The following is a 17,136-nucleotide window of genomic DNA, read 5'->3' on the forward strand; positions in this document are numbered from 1 at the left end:
AAAATTATTACAATTGTTCAATGAGAATGTCTTTTCAAAAGCATTCTTAATATGTCGCAATTTTGTTACATGTGATAATTTTCCTAATCAAAGTGTTCCCATAAAATATGGAACATAAAAGGCGCTGTTGGAAATGCCACTCTATTTTACAATCGTTGTGAAATGTTGAGCACTCACCCCGACGGCACTGCAGCAGCGTCTGCGAGTACAATCTCAAATTGTTGAGTCATAAATTATTCATGACAAATGAAATTTTGTATGTAGCTGTGAAATTTATTTAGGAATATAAGAAGTCGTAAATATTTTTCTTCTAACTCTTTTCCACAAATTTGATGGCCCTGAAAAGGGCCGATGGCTTTGTTAGCTAAATTTGAGCAAGTAATTTGCTTATACGACGAACCAGCTGAATGTTTCGTTGCTGGAAACGTTGCTCACTCTTGAAATCTAGAGCGATCACATAAGTCCGACGCTCGATTAGCAGCTCCTCGGACCAGCAACTCAGGGGGCTTCTGGTATTTGTTCCTAACGGGATTGCTTCTTGACCACCAATGCTGATTTTATCACGAGTCGAAATCTTGAAGCGCGGGTCAACAGCTCCTTGGCCGATGAAATTTGCGGCGGCGATAACGATGGCTGGGTGAACGCAAACAAGCGGTGAACCACAAAGCGAGAATGGCTCGCCCGACCGTGTTCACAGTTCGACCGCAAATTCTCCTGCGCACTGCTTCCTCTTCTTCTTCTTGGCGGTGGCAGCGGTGATGGCTTTAGCTTCGGACGGCATCTTCTCTCGCTCGCTCAACAGTTTGATTTGAGCGAAGCAAGACAAACGGGGGCGTCCTTCCCTATCGATGTCTGTGCCTGAGAAGCACGCCCGGTCAGCCGATCTGTCGCTTGCTGAGATGCGAGCCAATCGGAGAGTGAAAAGCAAATGACGTCAAATTTTCTCTAGCCACCCCTATTTATAGATTTGCTTGAAATCAATGTTCTCTTTTAAAACAGTTATTAAACTATTTGAACAGGTATTTGGGATTCAGTAAGTAAACGACATGAAGCTTTGATGTCTTGTCTTTCGATTGAGGTGCTAATCAACAAATTTCGTTAAGCCAGCGAAAAGTTATAAACGTTTAAAATATTTCATGCCAACGTAACGCTCTTGGTTTTGAAATTCCAATTTCACTCCTGTATAGAAAAGAAAGACGTAGTTCTACGTCAAAAAAGTTTACAAAACGACGAAAGTAAGATTTTCAATTTTCAATGCACGCGAAGCCTACAACAAAACAGAACAAACTCACAACATTTGGGAAACAGGATTCAAAATGCTCTGATTGATTATCATGAGTATCACACTCTTTTAGGTTTGTTTACATTTTCCAATTGGGTTGTTTAGTGATGACAAATTCACCGTTTTTTGTAGCTTGATCGAAAGAGCACATTTTTCTAAGTGTACACGATTTTGTTGCGTTTCAATATCTTACACTCAAAAAAATCCAAACATCATTGCTACGTGAAAAATCACGTAGATCATTCCAAATTCATTTTGCCTTCACTTCACCTGACTAAGATAAAGATCACTAAGCCATTCATAACCATCAAATAGTGAATCGGTAATTGTTACTGAGGTGACCTATCGCACTTACGTGAAATTCACATAGGGGCCAAAGTTCATTTTGACATCTGCATATTGTACGTACATTCCGTGTTGAGCGCAAATCCTAAGATGGCGCCCGCTTGATTTTTGTAGAACTTCAGAAGCTGCTGAACTTTAAACCCTGTGTTAGATTGATTTTAAGGTAAATATGCTTTTAATACCGAAGAATCCCTGCATTACTTCATATTTTACACCTGATTTATAACCTCTATCAATTATAGCACGCGAAGGCTGCAACAAAACAGAACATACTCACAACATTTGGGAAACAAGATTCACAATGCTCAGATTGAATATAAAAATATCACAATCTTTTAGATTTGTTTACATTTTCCAATTGGGAATTAGTTTTCTTCCAAAGCCTATTAGAGATAAGATTGGTCTATATTCTAGTTATTTTAATGCAAAACCATCTAGGTCCTATTGAAACGCTTCGTAAAGGCTACCGGAAAATCCACGTAGCTCTTACGTGTAGCACCGGTGGAATGGACGAAGTTCAAAAGTTCATGCGTTCATTCTGGGCTACCTATGATTAACGTAAGAGCTACGTGAAAAGTGCTATGAAAAAAAACCACGTATGTTTTCACGTAACAATAACGTTTGGATTATTTTGAGTGTACGATTTTATTGCCCAATTGCCACACGGTATACCTTATTCAGAAATGGGATTGAACAAAATGACAAACCTTGCTACATACAGCTTATATAAAGTCACCCTGTTGCACGGTAGGCTATCTAAATTGAAACAAGATAAGGCAAACTCTGTTTTGTTTGTTTTTTACTAGATTTTTTAAGACACTTTTGCAAAAATGTTATTCTTTATCTTCCATTCTCAACTTCAATCGTATTAATTATTATTGCTAATTACAAAGGCTATCAAACAAAGTTTAACATCTAGGTGCCAATTCCTCCCTTAGAGTCGTCATTTTCTCCTCTCTTCCATATCGAGGTCAGCAACTTTAAAAAAAGCTATCCTTTGTTGCTCTTCACCTCAACTCAACTGAGATCGCCCAAAACCGTTGTGAACTTACCCAAGTAATCGCCCCGATCCAGCTGGGTTGGAACCGTTGAAACGGACAATGCTCCTTCCGACGGAATCCTTCCTTTTCCGACCCATTCGATCCGGTTCCATACTGCTTCTGCTTCACACGGCTCAATTCCACCCGACGCCGGGCCACACTCAGCAAACAGAATGACCCATTGCGAGCACCAATAGGGCCACGGTTCTGCTGAGGAACCTGGTCCTCAAACTGGGACTGATTTGGCTGTTGGTGTTGTTGTTGTTGGCCATCTCCGGGATGATTCCCTTCGTTGCACAAACGTTCTCCGCCGCATTGCCACGGGCGGCGAACGTCTAGTACGGTGTTGTAGGTTCGATCGCACACATCACGAATACGACGCGAGACATACTTCCACATCTATTCCCGTGGTCTCTGGCGGACACTTTTCAAGGGTATTTTCAAAAAAGTTTGTAGCGCGGAGCAAAATAGTGGCGAACTTTCGTTGCGACCATTTGCATTTTTGTTTTCGTTTGGGTTTTGGCGTTTGACAGATGCGACGATGGCTGCGTGCTGCGTGATGTAACGTAATTTTATCGATCAGGGAGCCATCTGGATGTACACTGATCAAAAACGTCCCGTCCACTATATATCAAGACTAACAATTCAAAAGGCCTCATGTCCAAAAAGTAAACAATGAGAAAAATGCAATCTTGTTTTGTCAAACAATAAATCAAATTTAAATTATGAATTTAAGCATTGTATGTTATTTTATCGTCCAGAAAGTCGATGGATAAACTGATTTATAGCTATACATATTCATTACTATCATTTTAGCAAAAAATCCTGCTAAAAAACGAGTCAAAGAAAATGAGGCTTTTATTTTACCAAAAGCTGTGCAGCCCTTTTCATTTGTGCCCATAGACGCCGGCCGACGCTGATGAGGCCTGTGAGTTGACGCCTTTGTTTACTCTAAAATGTGTTGAGGCCTACTAGTTGTGGCTTGTTTTTTCATCATCTTCTGATGAAGCCTTTTGAAAATCATTCAAAATTGATGATGAAATAAGAAATTTGAAGTGTAGAAGAGTGTTAAGTGGTGAAGTAAAGTACATGGAGATCCCTACAGCAAGAGAAGATTCGTGCGGTCGATTAAATATGTGATTGATTGAACCCTTCGTCATCCATGAACATTATGTATGTGCTACGCGAGTTTGTCGTCGAGAAAATGTATGGAAAATTGGTTCAATTGAAATAATATTGCAATTGAACGTTATTTTTCATGCAAATGAAACCAAATCGTGTTTTTGTTGATAATTTGTGAAGTACAGACAGGGTGACACAGGTATTATTAGGTAGTGTGACACAAAATACATTAGTCTACAGGAACCCGACGGAAAACTTGATAATGTTCGCCGTTTAGACAACCACTGTATAAAATAATACAAGGAGCAGTCGCTCCGTAGTATAACCTGCATCTACTTAGTGAATTTGGAACGTTTTTCGCAATCTACAATGCAATTTTGATGTTTGTTTAATAGGCCTCAACTCGGTTTCCGTCAGATATAGAAATGAGGCTTTTTTTGAGAAAAGACCGCATTTGCGATGAATATCCTGGTTAGCGGAAAATGAGATGGGGCCTTTTAGAAAAATGTTATTTTTTCAACTTTTATGCATATTTTTAAATGACTATTGTATGTTTTAGTAAGAATAGGCTCTTATACACTAAAATCAGCAGAAAACCGATTTGTTTACATTTTGGACATGAGGCCTTTTCAATTGTTGGTCTTGATATGTTGCGCACGGTGTTTTCTTAACTGCGCCATCTGAGAGTCATTAAATGACTCAAATTTTGAGCACGTCTTTTCTTTTTTAGTGCTAACGCCAAGTGAGCTCTTTCCTAAATTAACTGTCAAGCGACCGGTCGTTTTGCATGTTTACATAATTTCGTCGGAAATCTCCAATATTCAGTAGCTCCTTTCATCGGAAACCTAAGGATTACCCAAAATGCCTCCCCAGCTAACAGATATTCCTCCCGAGCCAAAAACTCCAGAAGAGGAAGAAGTATTCAAAAATCTATGGTCGGTAAGTTTCTTACCTTTGTCGTATACTTTCACTTTAATGTGAGCGCATTACTTTCTAGATACGGCCTTGCTATCTTTACAACGAGGAATACGATGATTGCACCAGCATCCGGGCGCGATTTCACCAGTACTTCATTCACGGCGACAGTATCGATTGCAATCAGTGGAAACGAGATTTCGATAATTGTGTTCGTTTTGAGCGAAACCCGAAGGACACAAAAAGTGCTCTGGAGTTGATCGAAAGCGAAAAGGCGAGGCGAACCGAACGCCTGGGAGCACACTACGGAAACGATGTTTGGAAGAAACGGGACAGGGTCCCGGATGACTGGGCCAAGCCTCTGCCGGAAAAGCTTCAGAAAGAGTATGAAAACTCGTATTTGGAGCTGAAGGCTAGAGAACTTCGTGGCGAAATAGAACCCTCTAAGGACGATGGTCGGACACTGTGCGTCATAATGTAAATTTATGGGTTATTAAGATCTAGCTTTATTGAATTCTTAAGAGTTTTAACTGATACAAAGACGAAATTTATGTTTAAATTACTCGTCACTTTCATCACCTCCACCTCCACCAGATTTTTCTCCGCCACTTTTTTCACTTCCTGATCCAGCGTCTGAACCTGAGCCGGAGCCTGATCCACGATCAGAACCCGATCCCGAGCCAGATCCGGAACCAGAATGGGCGGAACCTTCGTCGCTATCGTCCGAGTCTCCCAGTGCTTTGAGCACCTTTTTCTTGTCGACGTTCTTCTTCTTGCGACCCATGTCCAGGTCGGAACCATCTTCGTCGGATGAGTAGATCGCCGCTCCCTGTTTCGGCTTCGAACGATCGTCCTTGTATTTGTTCTTGATAGCCGCAATAGAAATGCCTCCTTCATCGTCCGAACCTTCGTCGTGTTGGTAGGAGCTGTTCGCGTTGGCACCGGAATCTCGTTTGCGACTGCTGGATTTGCTGGTGCCGGTTGGTTTCGCTCGCATGGCCATTCGTAGTTTCTCCTCCTCCTTGCGAATATTTTCTTTGCGATTTGCATCCGGATCGAATCCAACTTGCGTGAGAATTTTGATTCCGGATGTTTTAGTTGATCGATCGGCAAGCGACATGGTCATCTTCTTGTGAGTGAACGATTCCGTAGAGTGCGGTCGGAAGGTGAGCTTGGTTCTGAATACGGATTGACCTTGAAGACCGGTACCCTGGCGAATGAAGAGATGGTTGTGATCGCCTTGGAGTGGCTGTTTATAGACGTCGAAGATTTCAGACCCTAGATGCAGACTCATACTGCCGTCGGACCATCGAACCAAGCGAGCGTTAGTTTCCCGGATTCCGTTTCCTTCGTCGTCAATATTGTTGCGCCAACGGATTGTATTTCCTACTTTCAGCTTCAAACGTTGTCGACCTTCTTCGTCCAGAGTTTCCTCTTCGTCAATTTCATCTTCGTAGGTTTCAACATCGAAGGGGCGAGTTTCCACCGAAAGGAAATTAGGGAGTTTTACAAAATGCAAATCCCGGCCAAGATCGGTAACAATTCTGGGAATTTCAACGTCAATTCTCGTTTCTGGAATTGGTTCCGGCTCTGGTTCTGGTTCTTTGGGCTCATCGAATCTTGCCAACCCTTCACCAAGTTCATCGTCAGAAGATCGCCGATCACTTCCTCGGCTTCGCGATCTGGACCTTGATCTCGATCGTGACCGGCTCCGACTTCTAGATCGCTCCCGATCGCTCTCTTTCTTCTGATCGTCTTCCAAATCGTCCAGCTCATCTCGCTCCCGTTCCGAAGCTTCATCCGAACTGATGTCATCGGCGTCACCGAAAAGGGCATCTGCCGTCACGCTGTCCTTTGCCTTTTCTGGCTCCCCTCGATCGGAAGCCTCATCCGAGTCGGAATCGATGAGCTTGTTCTTCTTTTTAGTTTGTACCTTCTCTCCATCAGAACCAGAGTCGCTGGAAATCACCGCTCGCTTCCGTTTCTCTCCTACTTCAGAATCGGCCGATCCGGAACGGCTTCGACCGCTCTTCGATGGAGAACGAGATCCGGATTTAGATCTTTGTGATTTGGCCTGTGATGGCGAACGCGATCCTGACTTGCGTGATCGGGAGCGGGATCTGCGACTCGATTGGGATTTGGCCTACAAATAATGAAGTTGTATCGTTAGTAATCACGGTACTCCCTACATCGTTATCAGTTAAAAATTCTCCATAAAAAGTTATTAAGTTATTATTTTTTTTCTTTTTTATACAGGGATTTTCTGCCGTAGGCAGGTTTACCCCAGAATTAAGTTATTAGTTTTTATTAAAAACTGATCTCATCAATCGTTTTCTTTAAAAAAATTTAATAAAAATAATCGTAGGTCCCGTTTTGAAGTTACGCTTTTTTGAAGATATTAGTCCACAATTTCAATGGAAATCAGTGATATTAAAATGGGTTTTCATTTACCTCGGTTACCAGAAGAAATATACCATCAAAGCCCGGTTCGCAGTGTCTAGTGATTCGGAATTATGCGTTCAACTCATGTTGAACCCAAGAATAGATCTTTTCAACAAAAACGATATCTCATCAAAAAACATTTTATTCTTCTAAAATTCTTGAGATAAATCCGAAAAGCTTCTTCCAAAAACTTAACATAAATGTGCTCTAAAATATCTAAAGAATTTATTTACATTTTTTTCATTCATCCAAAATCATCGTGGATAATCTTACAATAAATTTGGTGGGAGTGATTGAAAGAATTCACTGTAAATCTGTAGAATTCTATAAATTCCCTTCTTTTTTCTGTTTTTGCAGTATAGTTTTCGGAATTTTTCCTAATTTTGCTAATTAAAGTTATTTCAGCTCAACTCCTAATCTTTAGATTTTTCTTCATGAAAATTAAATAATCTCTAAAGCACTAAAGGGGTCATGCACAAATTACGTCACGCTGGAGGGGGGGGGGTGGTCAAGCCAAGTGTTACAAGCTTTACAAAAATTTCGGAGGATTCATCCAAATGTGACAAAGGGGGGGGGTTCAAAAAGTTGAAATTTGGCGTGACATAATTTGTGTACCATAACCTAGGGACGTTCCGATACTTCCGATATATCGGAATATCGATATTTTGCTTTCGATATTCGATATTTTGGTATCGATATTTTCTATTCAATATATCGGTGATATCGATATTTCCTTCCGATATATCGTAAACCAATATATAGAAAACAATTGTAGCGTTTTAGCATTAGCACTAGCAAAAACGTTAAGCATTTGAAGGTGGTACAGCCCTAGACCGCTATATGAGGGTTGCCTCCTTCTTTTCTGTTACCATAGACAAATATTTGAGATAAATCTGTCTCTCAGAGGCGTCGCGTGGTCTAATTATCAACCTGTGCACTTATAATTTAGTGTCATTATTAGGTACCTTGGGTTCAAACCATTTGTTTAAGTTAATAAACCAGTGGTTACTGACCGTCGTTTTCAAATATAATTTTCTTCTGATCTTTCAGTTGATTCAAAATATTTCAGACTAATGGAGTTGTTTAGTTTAATTTATCAACTCAACTAACTTTTTTTTTCAATTTTAAGGATTAGTCATCATTATGGTAAAATTGTTAAATTGAGTATGAATATTTCTAATTCTATATGCGTAGTCATCAGTGACGATTTGCACTGGATTCTAGCTAATATTGCTGTAATCATAGCTTACATATCTTCACATAGAATTAAAAGATCGGTAGCATCGTGTTCTGAGTGCACGCATCATGAAACATGCTCGCTTTTTAAACAGACCACAAGCGTCAAGATGCTGGCGATGATAGAGGGTACAATTGCTCTTGAGTTAATTTTCAGGTTGTCATCCGATTGACTATCGCTTGCAAGTGCTAATATTGTATGTTAAAAGCGAGGTTTTTAACCAGTATTGTACAGAAAATAGCAGCGCGAGTACAGAGTGCCTAGCTTGAAAAAACTTCCTACCAACAGCCGCCTGAAAAATCGCACCTGACCTGCTTTCATACCCCAAGCGTGGTAATGCTGAAGGCGCTAGGGTAAAAAAAGAGCAAGCGAAATATATCTCTCCCGTAGATTGATTTTTCTCTTATCTCTCTCATCCGCACGCTTGCACTGATCGAGTTGGTTGATGTATCAAGACTGTGCACCGGCCAGAGTTTACACTTTGGCTACTTACACACTCGCATTTGCAGTTCAAAATTCTTTCTACCACATAGACCGAACTGCGTGTATGATACAAGGCAGCGCGTTTCCCGATGAGAGTGCACGCGTTGGTTTTCAACGTCACAGCAACAAAGTGCAGCGTGGAACAAAGTGTTGCGTAGCATGCATCGCGATGAGCGCGAAGAAAAATTTAGGTCCCAGATCGTGCGTTGCACGAAACAGCTTTTTCATTTAATTTGCATAGCAAAAATTTAACAACAGATACTTTGCTAGATGAAAATTCCATTGCATGCTATAAATGAGAGATAATTGAAAATAAATAAATGTAATTATGTTAAGAAAATTATCGAATTGCACTTTAAAAGTAGTACATACTGGTAGGTGGCTAGGATGAACGAGCTCCCACCTGTGCAGTGCACATGTTGCACATGTGGACGCGACGCCTCTGCTGTCTCTTAGAAGAATTTGACGCATCTTTCAGCAGTCGGGAATTGTCTTAGCGGTCTTAGCCATGTTCTTGTGAATGCCGAGGGATAGGAAATGATAATTGACTGGATACCCATTTACACCCAGCAGAAAAATCGCCGGAATCTTTCTCAAAATCTGCGTACATAAAAATTATTTAACGATCTGACATTCTCTGAAAGCGTGCACGAAAGTTGCAGAGAACTCTACATGCTCTAAGTGAAAAAAAAAAATGTAGGGTTTTCTCTAAATATCATGTATTTCTTGTTTAAATATAAGATATAAATTAGATTTGGAGAAAACCCACAGCAGTTTCCTTTCGAATTGTACTAGAATGTATGTTAACAGAATATATTTATGTAAATGTCAGACAAAACAGCAATAATTTTGAGTATTCAAAGTTTTTTTTTGTCGAATTTAAGGAAACTAAATGGGTGACCTGCCAGTAGTATGGGAAATCTAGTGGAAATAGTAGTGGTATGGGAATCTTGCTCCATTCAAATATATCATATGATATTCCGATATATCGATATTTTGAATCAATATATCGGTGGTATCGATACCTTGTTTCGATAATCGTATCGAATTAAATATCGATACTTCGCAGTATCGGAACGTCCCTACATAACCCTTTGATTTGCGAATAAAAATAAATCATTGCCCAAAACGTGTTTAGACGATTTTAGATAAGGTACCGTGGGGCAAGTGGGTAATGTAATTCGCATAGTTGAGATTCTTCAAATTCTAGAGACTTTAAATTGAAACAAATGAGGTCGTGTATATTTTTTAACTTGACTCCCACCAAATATAAGCAGCATGCTGAAATTGATTTTTATGAAAAATTAAAGAAAAAAATACTGAAAAAGTTTTTGAAAAATGTCTCCTTACTTTTCACTTGCCCCAAAAGTGGGGCAAGTGAAAAGTTTACTGCTTTGAACAATAAATTCAAAAACAAACAGTTATATTCACGATTTCTATTAGCTTTAACATTTGTTAAGGCTTCCCAATGAACAATAACATAAGTAACATGTAAACAAAAAAAAAAATGTTATTCTTTTCACATGAATTTTCTTCTGTTCAGTTATTTTAGTTGAAATGATTCGACACCATTATAACTGCAACATTTCCAATGCTAGTTCTTACATTATAGGACAGCAATTGCATTTCTGCTCTGTAGAATTCCCACCGCTCGTTATTTGTTTTTGAGAAAGTCGGATATGACGTCGGATAACTCTTCGGGAGAAATCAAACGGAATCCTTCAATAACGTATTTAGAATCATTTTCATGTGGATAGACCTATACCCCATTTTTATGTTTTGAACTAGCTTTACATAGACATTCCACGAGATTTCCGTGTGTTCTTTAAGGCGCAAGAAAAAATGGCACAAAAGTCAAAACTGAAAAAGCAGTTTTTTCTTTTCAAATAGACAAATCGAAGAAAATAAAAACACACAGCTCTTTGATTTGCCAAATAAAAAGGCTGTGTGTTTTTATTTTCATCAATTTGTTGTTTTAGAAGGAGAAAACTGCTTATTCAATTCTGACATTTGTGCCATTTTTTCTTGCGCCTTAATATTGCAACTTTTCAGTCAACGTCTTCCTTTTAATTGGCTGCCCGAAGTAGACATATTAATATTGTAATGTTTGGCAACATCTTTTAGAGAAGTTCTATGATTTCTAATAGCTTTTAACGCTTGAGTATAGAGTTTCTTGAATTATCAGCACATTATGTTTTTCTATGATAATTGCGAACCATGCTTACTTATGGCTACTTAAAGAGAAAACACAAATTCAATCTCTAATGATAAACTTTTCACTTGCCCCACCTGATAAGAAAATTGACGTTGTTTAAATTTAGTTATTTGTAGGTCTACGTCGAATTATTTCTAAAACTTTTTTTATTGTAGTTTGAAACTGTCACAGAGGACAACTAAGAAGTGGTACAGGATATTATTTTCCGAAACTTTTTCCACTGAAAATATAAAAATAAGATAGTACGCCGCCAACTTGTTACGGAGTAACAGTTGACAGGTTAACAATTTTTCGCTCTATTATGCAATAATGGCTGAAACATCTCAGAAATCTCTTACCTATCGTAATGTTTTCAATGGCCTCAAAGGTTTACGCATGAGTTTAAAACGTTAATTCACATATTCAGTAAAATATATCAATTGTTTTCACTTACCCCATTTACCCACTTGCCCCGCGGTACCTTAACTAAAAATGATATTTAGGTCGAAAATGAAAATTTGGGTATTAGAGGGTTAAGAATACAACGTGGTATTTTTTTACTATAATTAAGTTCCCTGGGATCAGGAGAGACGGAAAATTTACATTTTTTATGATACGTATCATCATCCTCTGTTGTGGGATAACATGTAACACACAGTGTTACCTAAACTTCAACTATCAAAAATTACATAATTACAAAAATTAATCTCCGCCTGACACTAACTATCAAAAGTCTAACTAATACCGTGTGTTTTAAATAATTCACAACAGTAAAAGCATGAAAATAATCAGAAACACCTGTTGAACCTGTTGAAGGCATAAGTATTATTATTTATCTTTATTTGAGTGGCTTTTCGCCCTTGGCGAGTTCGCCACTTAGAAGGCATAAGTCCAGTTTACGGAATTACTAGTTTTCAAAGAGTAAGGTACCTACGGGAACTACGATTTGTTTTAAAATTTTGCCCAGACATGCAGCTTAGTCATAGAAAACGACTGATGAGCTCAGATTTGAAGATTTTTTTCTGATAATAACGGTCTGGAGAGCACCATATACCTAATAATAAGACTCAATTAAAAGCAAACAAGAAAATATGCCACTAACCGGTGAAGCTGATCTAGACCGTGATCCACTCCGGGAGCGAGCAGGACTTCCACTTCGCGATCTGTTCACTGGAGTGCCACTGCGAGACCGGGATTTGGCACTGCCGGCTGATGCTTGCGATCGGGATCGAGACCTTCCAGAGCGCTGGGACCCGGCTGGGCTTTTCGAACCAGAGCGCGATCTGGGCGAACCGGAACGGGAGCGTTGCGATCCAGCCGGTGATTGCGAGCGGGAAGCAGATCGAGATTTACCGGATTGCCGGGATCCCGAACGGGACCGGTTAGAGCCGGGCGAGTTGGAACGACTACGATTCTGTGGGGTTCCGGAACGGGAACGATTTGCCTGTGGGGAATTCGATCTGGAATCATGGTGTTCCAAAGAATATCCCGGTGTTGGGGCCGCTTGTGGTGTGCCGCTACGGCTGCGACTGCCACGACTCGAGTCCGAATCGGAACCTGATGCGGAAACGACGCAAAAGATGCCATCCATGGAATGCCAAACACAGGTTTTATATGTAATTTTAAATTTACTTACCAGATCCTTCACTGTCCCGCTTTCGTCCCATGTCGTAGTAAACCTAGATCTGATGGTTTTTAGTCCAAATCGAAGCCAAATTCCACAAAAACTTAGTAAAATTACGAACTTTTGAAAACTGTTTTCCCAACGCGTAGCTTGCACACACTTTTCTGACAAAAACGTCAAATTGACGAGGCCCGTTACGCATTGATGTAACGCCAATAAAGTAACACCACGCACGACGTGAAGTTGGCCCATGTGAAAATTATTGATAATTCTGGACAAATATTTGAAAAGAGCTCAAAAGGTCTTGGGCCTTTATTCGGAAACGTTGCTGTTGAGTCCGCCCATGCAAACTTATACCACTCTACAGGAAGATTTTAGCACAGACAAACAGACGTCACACTCTCATCATTGTGCATCGACCACCTTTTTAACGATTGATTCAAAAATATGGTAGGTGGCCAATCCGCCACCTGCAGCGCTCGCATCGTTTCTGTTCGCGTTTGACGTTTATACACTACCGCCATCTGTTGGCCAGCCGGCCAAACAAACCGCTTTTAGCATTGGGCGTACATGTCCTCGTGACTATGATTTTGATCGCGATTTGTTCTAAGTGTTACGTCTGTTTGTCTGTGATTTTAGCTCTTCCTGATAGTGGTATTGGTGAGTTGAAATGGGCTTAACAGAGTCTTGCAAAGCCAATGTCGAGGTGCCCTTTTCTAATGTTTTTCCAAAACGAGGGGGGCAACACATCAAGATTTGTTGATTTCCTAAATATACCAGAATAACAGCTTAACCACAGACAAACAGACGTAACACTGACAAAATTTCCATCGACCGCTCATTTAACGATCATTTAAAATTCCCTATGTTACAAATCTCACAACCAGAGGCGCGCGCATCGTTTTTCTTTGCGTTTGACGTTTCCCACTACCGCCATCTGCCGGTCTTGTTGCACGAAACACCTTTTCGTGCAACATGCTCACCAGATGATGATGGTGTAAACTGGGCGATGGATTTTTAAGAAATTTGTTCTAACTGTTACATCTGTTTGTCTGTGGCCTAACTAACAAATGTTAACAAATTGAGTTTTATTCACCTAACAGTTTATTTTATAAATTACAATCATCTTAAAAATGACGTTTTTCACGAAATAAGTGAGAAAAACATATTATGATATTGTCTTATATGATATTGTCTTTCGATACGAACTATGATGTCAATTTCGCCCAACCTAACCACCCCCCCTGCGGTAACCGGGCGCATTTGAGATTGAGTGTGGCAGCAGGGCGCTTTTAAAACTGAGTGTGCATAAGGGCGATGGTGATGAAGGTTCGTGTGAAAGAGCGTAGCAAAACGGCGAAGCTGATGATAATCAAACCAGAAGGATGAGGTCAAAAGGCGCAATCGCTGCTGTCAAACTGAACGAGACGAAAAACCGAGGGACGCAACAATTCTAAATTTTAATGAATGGCAATGATGCAATTTTATTTATTTAAACATGTTGTTTATGATATGAAAATAAATCAAATGGTTTGCTTCAAAAGTAATATTGTAATGGATCATACAAAAATGCATCATGTGATTAAATCGACCGGAAACATAATATAGAATTGAAATTATATCCGCTGAACTTCAAAAAGATTTTACTAAGAATGTATAAGTGTAATAGAAGTAATAAACCATAGAAGAAGGATGTCGCTGGCGTCACTGTCGGAACATCTTTTGCTGGCGGAGATAGGCGGGGCTATAAATGTCAACGCGAAAATGTATGCAGTTTGACACTTATGTACCCAACATATTTCTGAGCAAGAACAAAAGGAACACCAGCGACATTATTCTTCTATGGTTTATTATTTCTATTATAAGTGTTCACATTTGCCCTAATTCTGACTCTGTATTGATATCATCTTAAATCCATCTCATCTTAAAGCTAAGTATGCTGTTCCGCTCAAGAAAAGTAAAAATTTCTGCGGAAGAAATGGTTAAGAAATTTTCTACAGTGAGCTCCATTTGAAATGACATTTCTTTTCAACTGCGTACTGCGATCAAAGAAAAATGATTTTCTTGACCAATTCTTGCCAGAAATTTTCCACGCATCGAGATAGGCGATTACTTTTCTGTTGAAGTGCATACTTCGCTTATTGCAAGAATAATGGCTCAAAATGCCTACACACTTAATTCAGAATGCCGAATCTCGGTTAATTTTAACCGAGATCCGCACAGCTGAGTAGTCGGCAAACAAATTTCCTGGGATCTCAGCAAATAAAAGCAGAGTAGGGTAACGGTCGTATTTTGGACCCCCTAAGGAAGTGATTTTAGTTTTTTGTCCCAATTAATTGATTGCACAGCGTAACCAAGTCAAAAAACATGCCAAAATGTAGAGACAAACTTCCCCTACGAGATAAAAATGCCCCTACGATCATGTAGGATCTAAAAAATGTCGAAAATAATTGAATCGTGAAGCACTGTTTTTCATTATTTTGGACACACCAATACATTTTGGACGCTCAAAGTATATATTTTGGACCCCCGGCATTTTTTTATCGTTTGGCGACAAAGTCTACGACACTGGTTGCATAATATGCTTGCCCATAGTCTAACCAATCGATTGACAATGGAAACCCGAAGAAATTCTACGCTTTTAGTGCAGAAATTTGAAAAACGTTTTTGTTTACATTTGAAAAATTTCTGACTGCTTCAGTTTCTGTGTGTAACGTGTTGTAACGGTTGCATGGATAAACCGATTGAATTAAATTAATTTCAGATAAAATTCACACATTTTCTATGTACAAACGGTTGATGCAAGTGCGGAATAGTCCTATCTTTCCAAATGGCATGCGAATTGAGTTGGTCTTTCGATTTAAACTGGGAAATTTGCAGGAAAATGGCCCAGGGGGTCCAAAATATATAGAGGTCCAAAATATATTGGTTACCCTATCAGTAAATCGTGATTCGTTGCTAAGCAACCGGACAATTTGTTAGCTGAGTCTAGGTTAAAATCGGGAAACCAAGATTCGCACAGCCGAGCTCGTGAAAACATCTAAGTGTGTATGCCAATCAAAAATAGTTCAAGAATCTATAGATTTTTACCGAATTTTAGGATTGGAGAATTGAATTTTGGACGTAATCAAATATTTTCAGTGACATTTCTCTCGTTCAACCCTAGTGAACTCTATGACGGTGGCGCATTAAATTTGCCTATTAGAAACAGGATCAATGCAAAGAAAACGATCATGTTAAATACTTACGTCCTTATAACAGCATACGCATTATTATTATTATTATTATTATTTATTAAGGAGGTTTTAACTTCTAAGCAGGCTTTATTCTGCTCATCTTGATCTGATAGATGAAGCGACCTCGTACGCTCACAACAATTATAAACCAGCATTCGCTGTTGGTTGAATAATCCGTGGCTGAGAGAGTGGAGAGAAACGTTGGCTCTATCCAAACGCACATCTTCCATTTGACAGCTCTAGCTTACTGCGAGGCTCTGCAAACACATCATCATTGCTTTTGGGATGAACTGAGGTTGGTTTCTCCGTCAACACAAGAGCATGATTTCGCTGTCCTCTTTGCCCTTTTGGGCAAAGAGCTACAAAGAGACAACGAAGAGCTGTCTGGAAATGCTCTTCCCCGAACTGAGAAATGGGAAAACATGCTCTCCCCCTAACTGAGAAAGGGAGAAAATAATCTCCTTCTCTTTTAAGCACTGAGGTTGTCAAAACAAGCTCTTCACCACTGTGGGAATGAAAATAACAAAACACAAACGTGTGAACTCTTCATTCCGAAGAGCTCGTACGCTCAGTTTGTGTGTGGGTAAAATCGCTTCTCTTTTGTAGTTGATCATTAAAGCTAAGTATGCTGTTTCGCTCAAGAAAAGTAAAGAAATTCCTTGACTGAAAGGGTCAAGAAATTTCCTACAGAGAGCCCCCTTTGCAGTGACATTTCTTCTCAACTGCGTACTGCGATCAGAAAAAAAGTGATTTTCTTGACCATTTCTTGGGAGAAATTTTCCACGCATCGAGATAGGCGATTCCTTTTCTTGTCAGTAGCAAACCGGCCTTAAAAGCACAGCAAAAAAAGTTGTTGAATATTACATCGAAACCGCTGCAACCAAGTCGTTCCCTCGGTTGTGTAATATTACACAGCTCGACGTACTCGCGGGTTATTGGTGTAATAAATGCAATCGATGTAATTCTTCCGATGTAATATATTTAACGTACACAATACGATGTAATCAATGCGATGTAATATGGAAACTATGTAATCTAAGCGATTTAAGCAAAAATAAAGCGATCACGAATTTACTTCAATGGCTGATTGAATTGCTTTTTTATCCTTTTACGCTCATAAATTTCATTTGCAGGTGTAAAAAACAGCTTTTATTGAATTAAAATTGTATTTTCGTAACTTTCATTAGAAAATAAAAGGATAAATAGCAATTCATTC

At 39.5% G+C, this 17,136-nt stretch overlaps 3 protein-coding genes across 4 annotated transcripts in view; 1 reads left to right on the top strand and 2 right to left on the bottom strand.

Moving 5' to 3' along the window:
* The window catches only part of LOC5567587, a 31,422-nt gene extending 28,230 nt beyond the window's left edge, over window positions 1–3,192 (bottom strand). Inside the window, exon 1 of the mRNA XM_001651763.2 lies at window positions 2,680–3,192. Coding sequence (XP_001651813.2) covers window positions 2,680–3,066 — 387 coding nt within the window. The 5' untranslated portion in view covers window positions 3,067–3,192. The remainder of the gene's footprint in view (window positions 1–2,679) is intronic.
* A 1,342-nt stretch (window positions 3,193–4,534) lies between these two features.
* LOC5567589 (UPF0545 protein C22orf39 homolog) lies at window positions 4,535–5,248 on the top strand. Of its 2 annotated transcripts, none has more exons than XM_001651764.2 (2): window positions 4,535–4,728; window positions 4,787–5,248. In XM_001651764.2, the coding sequence occupies exons 1-2, from the start codon at window positions 4,651–4,653 to the stop codon at window positions 5,183–5,185; spliced, it is 477 nt and encodes a 158-aa protein (XP_001651814.1). In that variant the 5' UTR covers window positions 4,535–4,650; the 3' UTR covers window positions 5,186–5,248. The 2 variants fall into 2 exon arrangements, with proteins under 2 accessions (XP_001651814.1, XP_021704530.1); XM_021848838.1 differs by having other exon boundaries at window positions 4,545–4,724.
* On the bottom strand, window positions 5,187–12,866 carry LOC5567590 (another transcription unit protein). The gene is made up of 3 exons (XM_021848837.1): window positions 12,697–12,866; window positions 12,163–12,617; window positions 5,187–6,847 (listed from the first exon to the last, which is right to left on the bottom strand). The coding sequence occupies exons 1-3, from the start codon at window positions 12,725–12,727 to the stop codon at window positions 5,264–5,266; spliced, it is 2,070 nt and encodes a 689-aa protein (XP_021704529.1). The 5' UTR covers window positions 12,728–12,866; the 3' UTR covers window positions 5,187–5,263.
* Window positions 12,867–17,136: the final 4,270 nt, after the last annotated feature.

This window comes from Aedes aegypti, chromosome 3 (assembly GCF_002204515.2).
Source record: "Aedes aegypti strain LVP_AGWG chromosome 3, AaegL5.0 Primary Assembly, whole genome shotgun sequence".
Classification (NCBI taxonomy): Eukaryota; Metazoa; Arthropoda; class Insecta; order Diptera; family Culicidae; genus Aedes; species Aedes aegypti.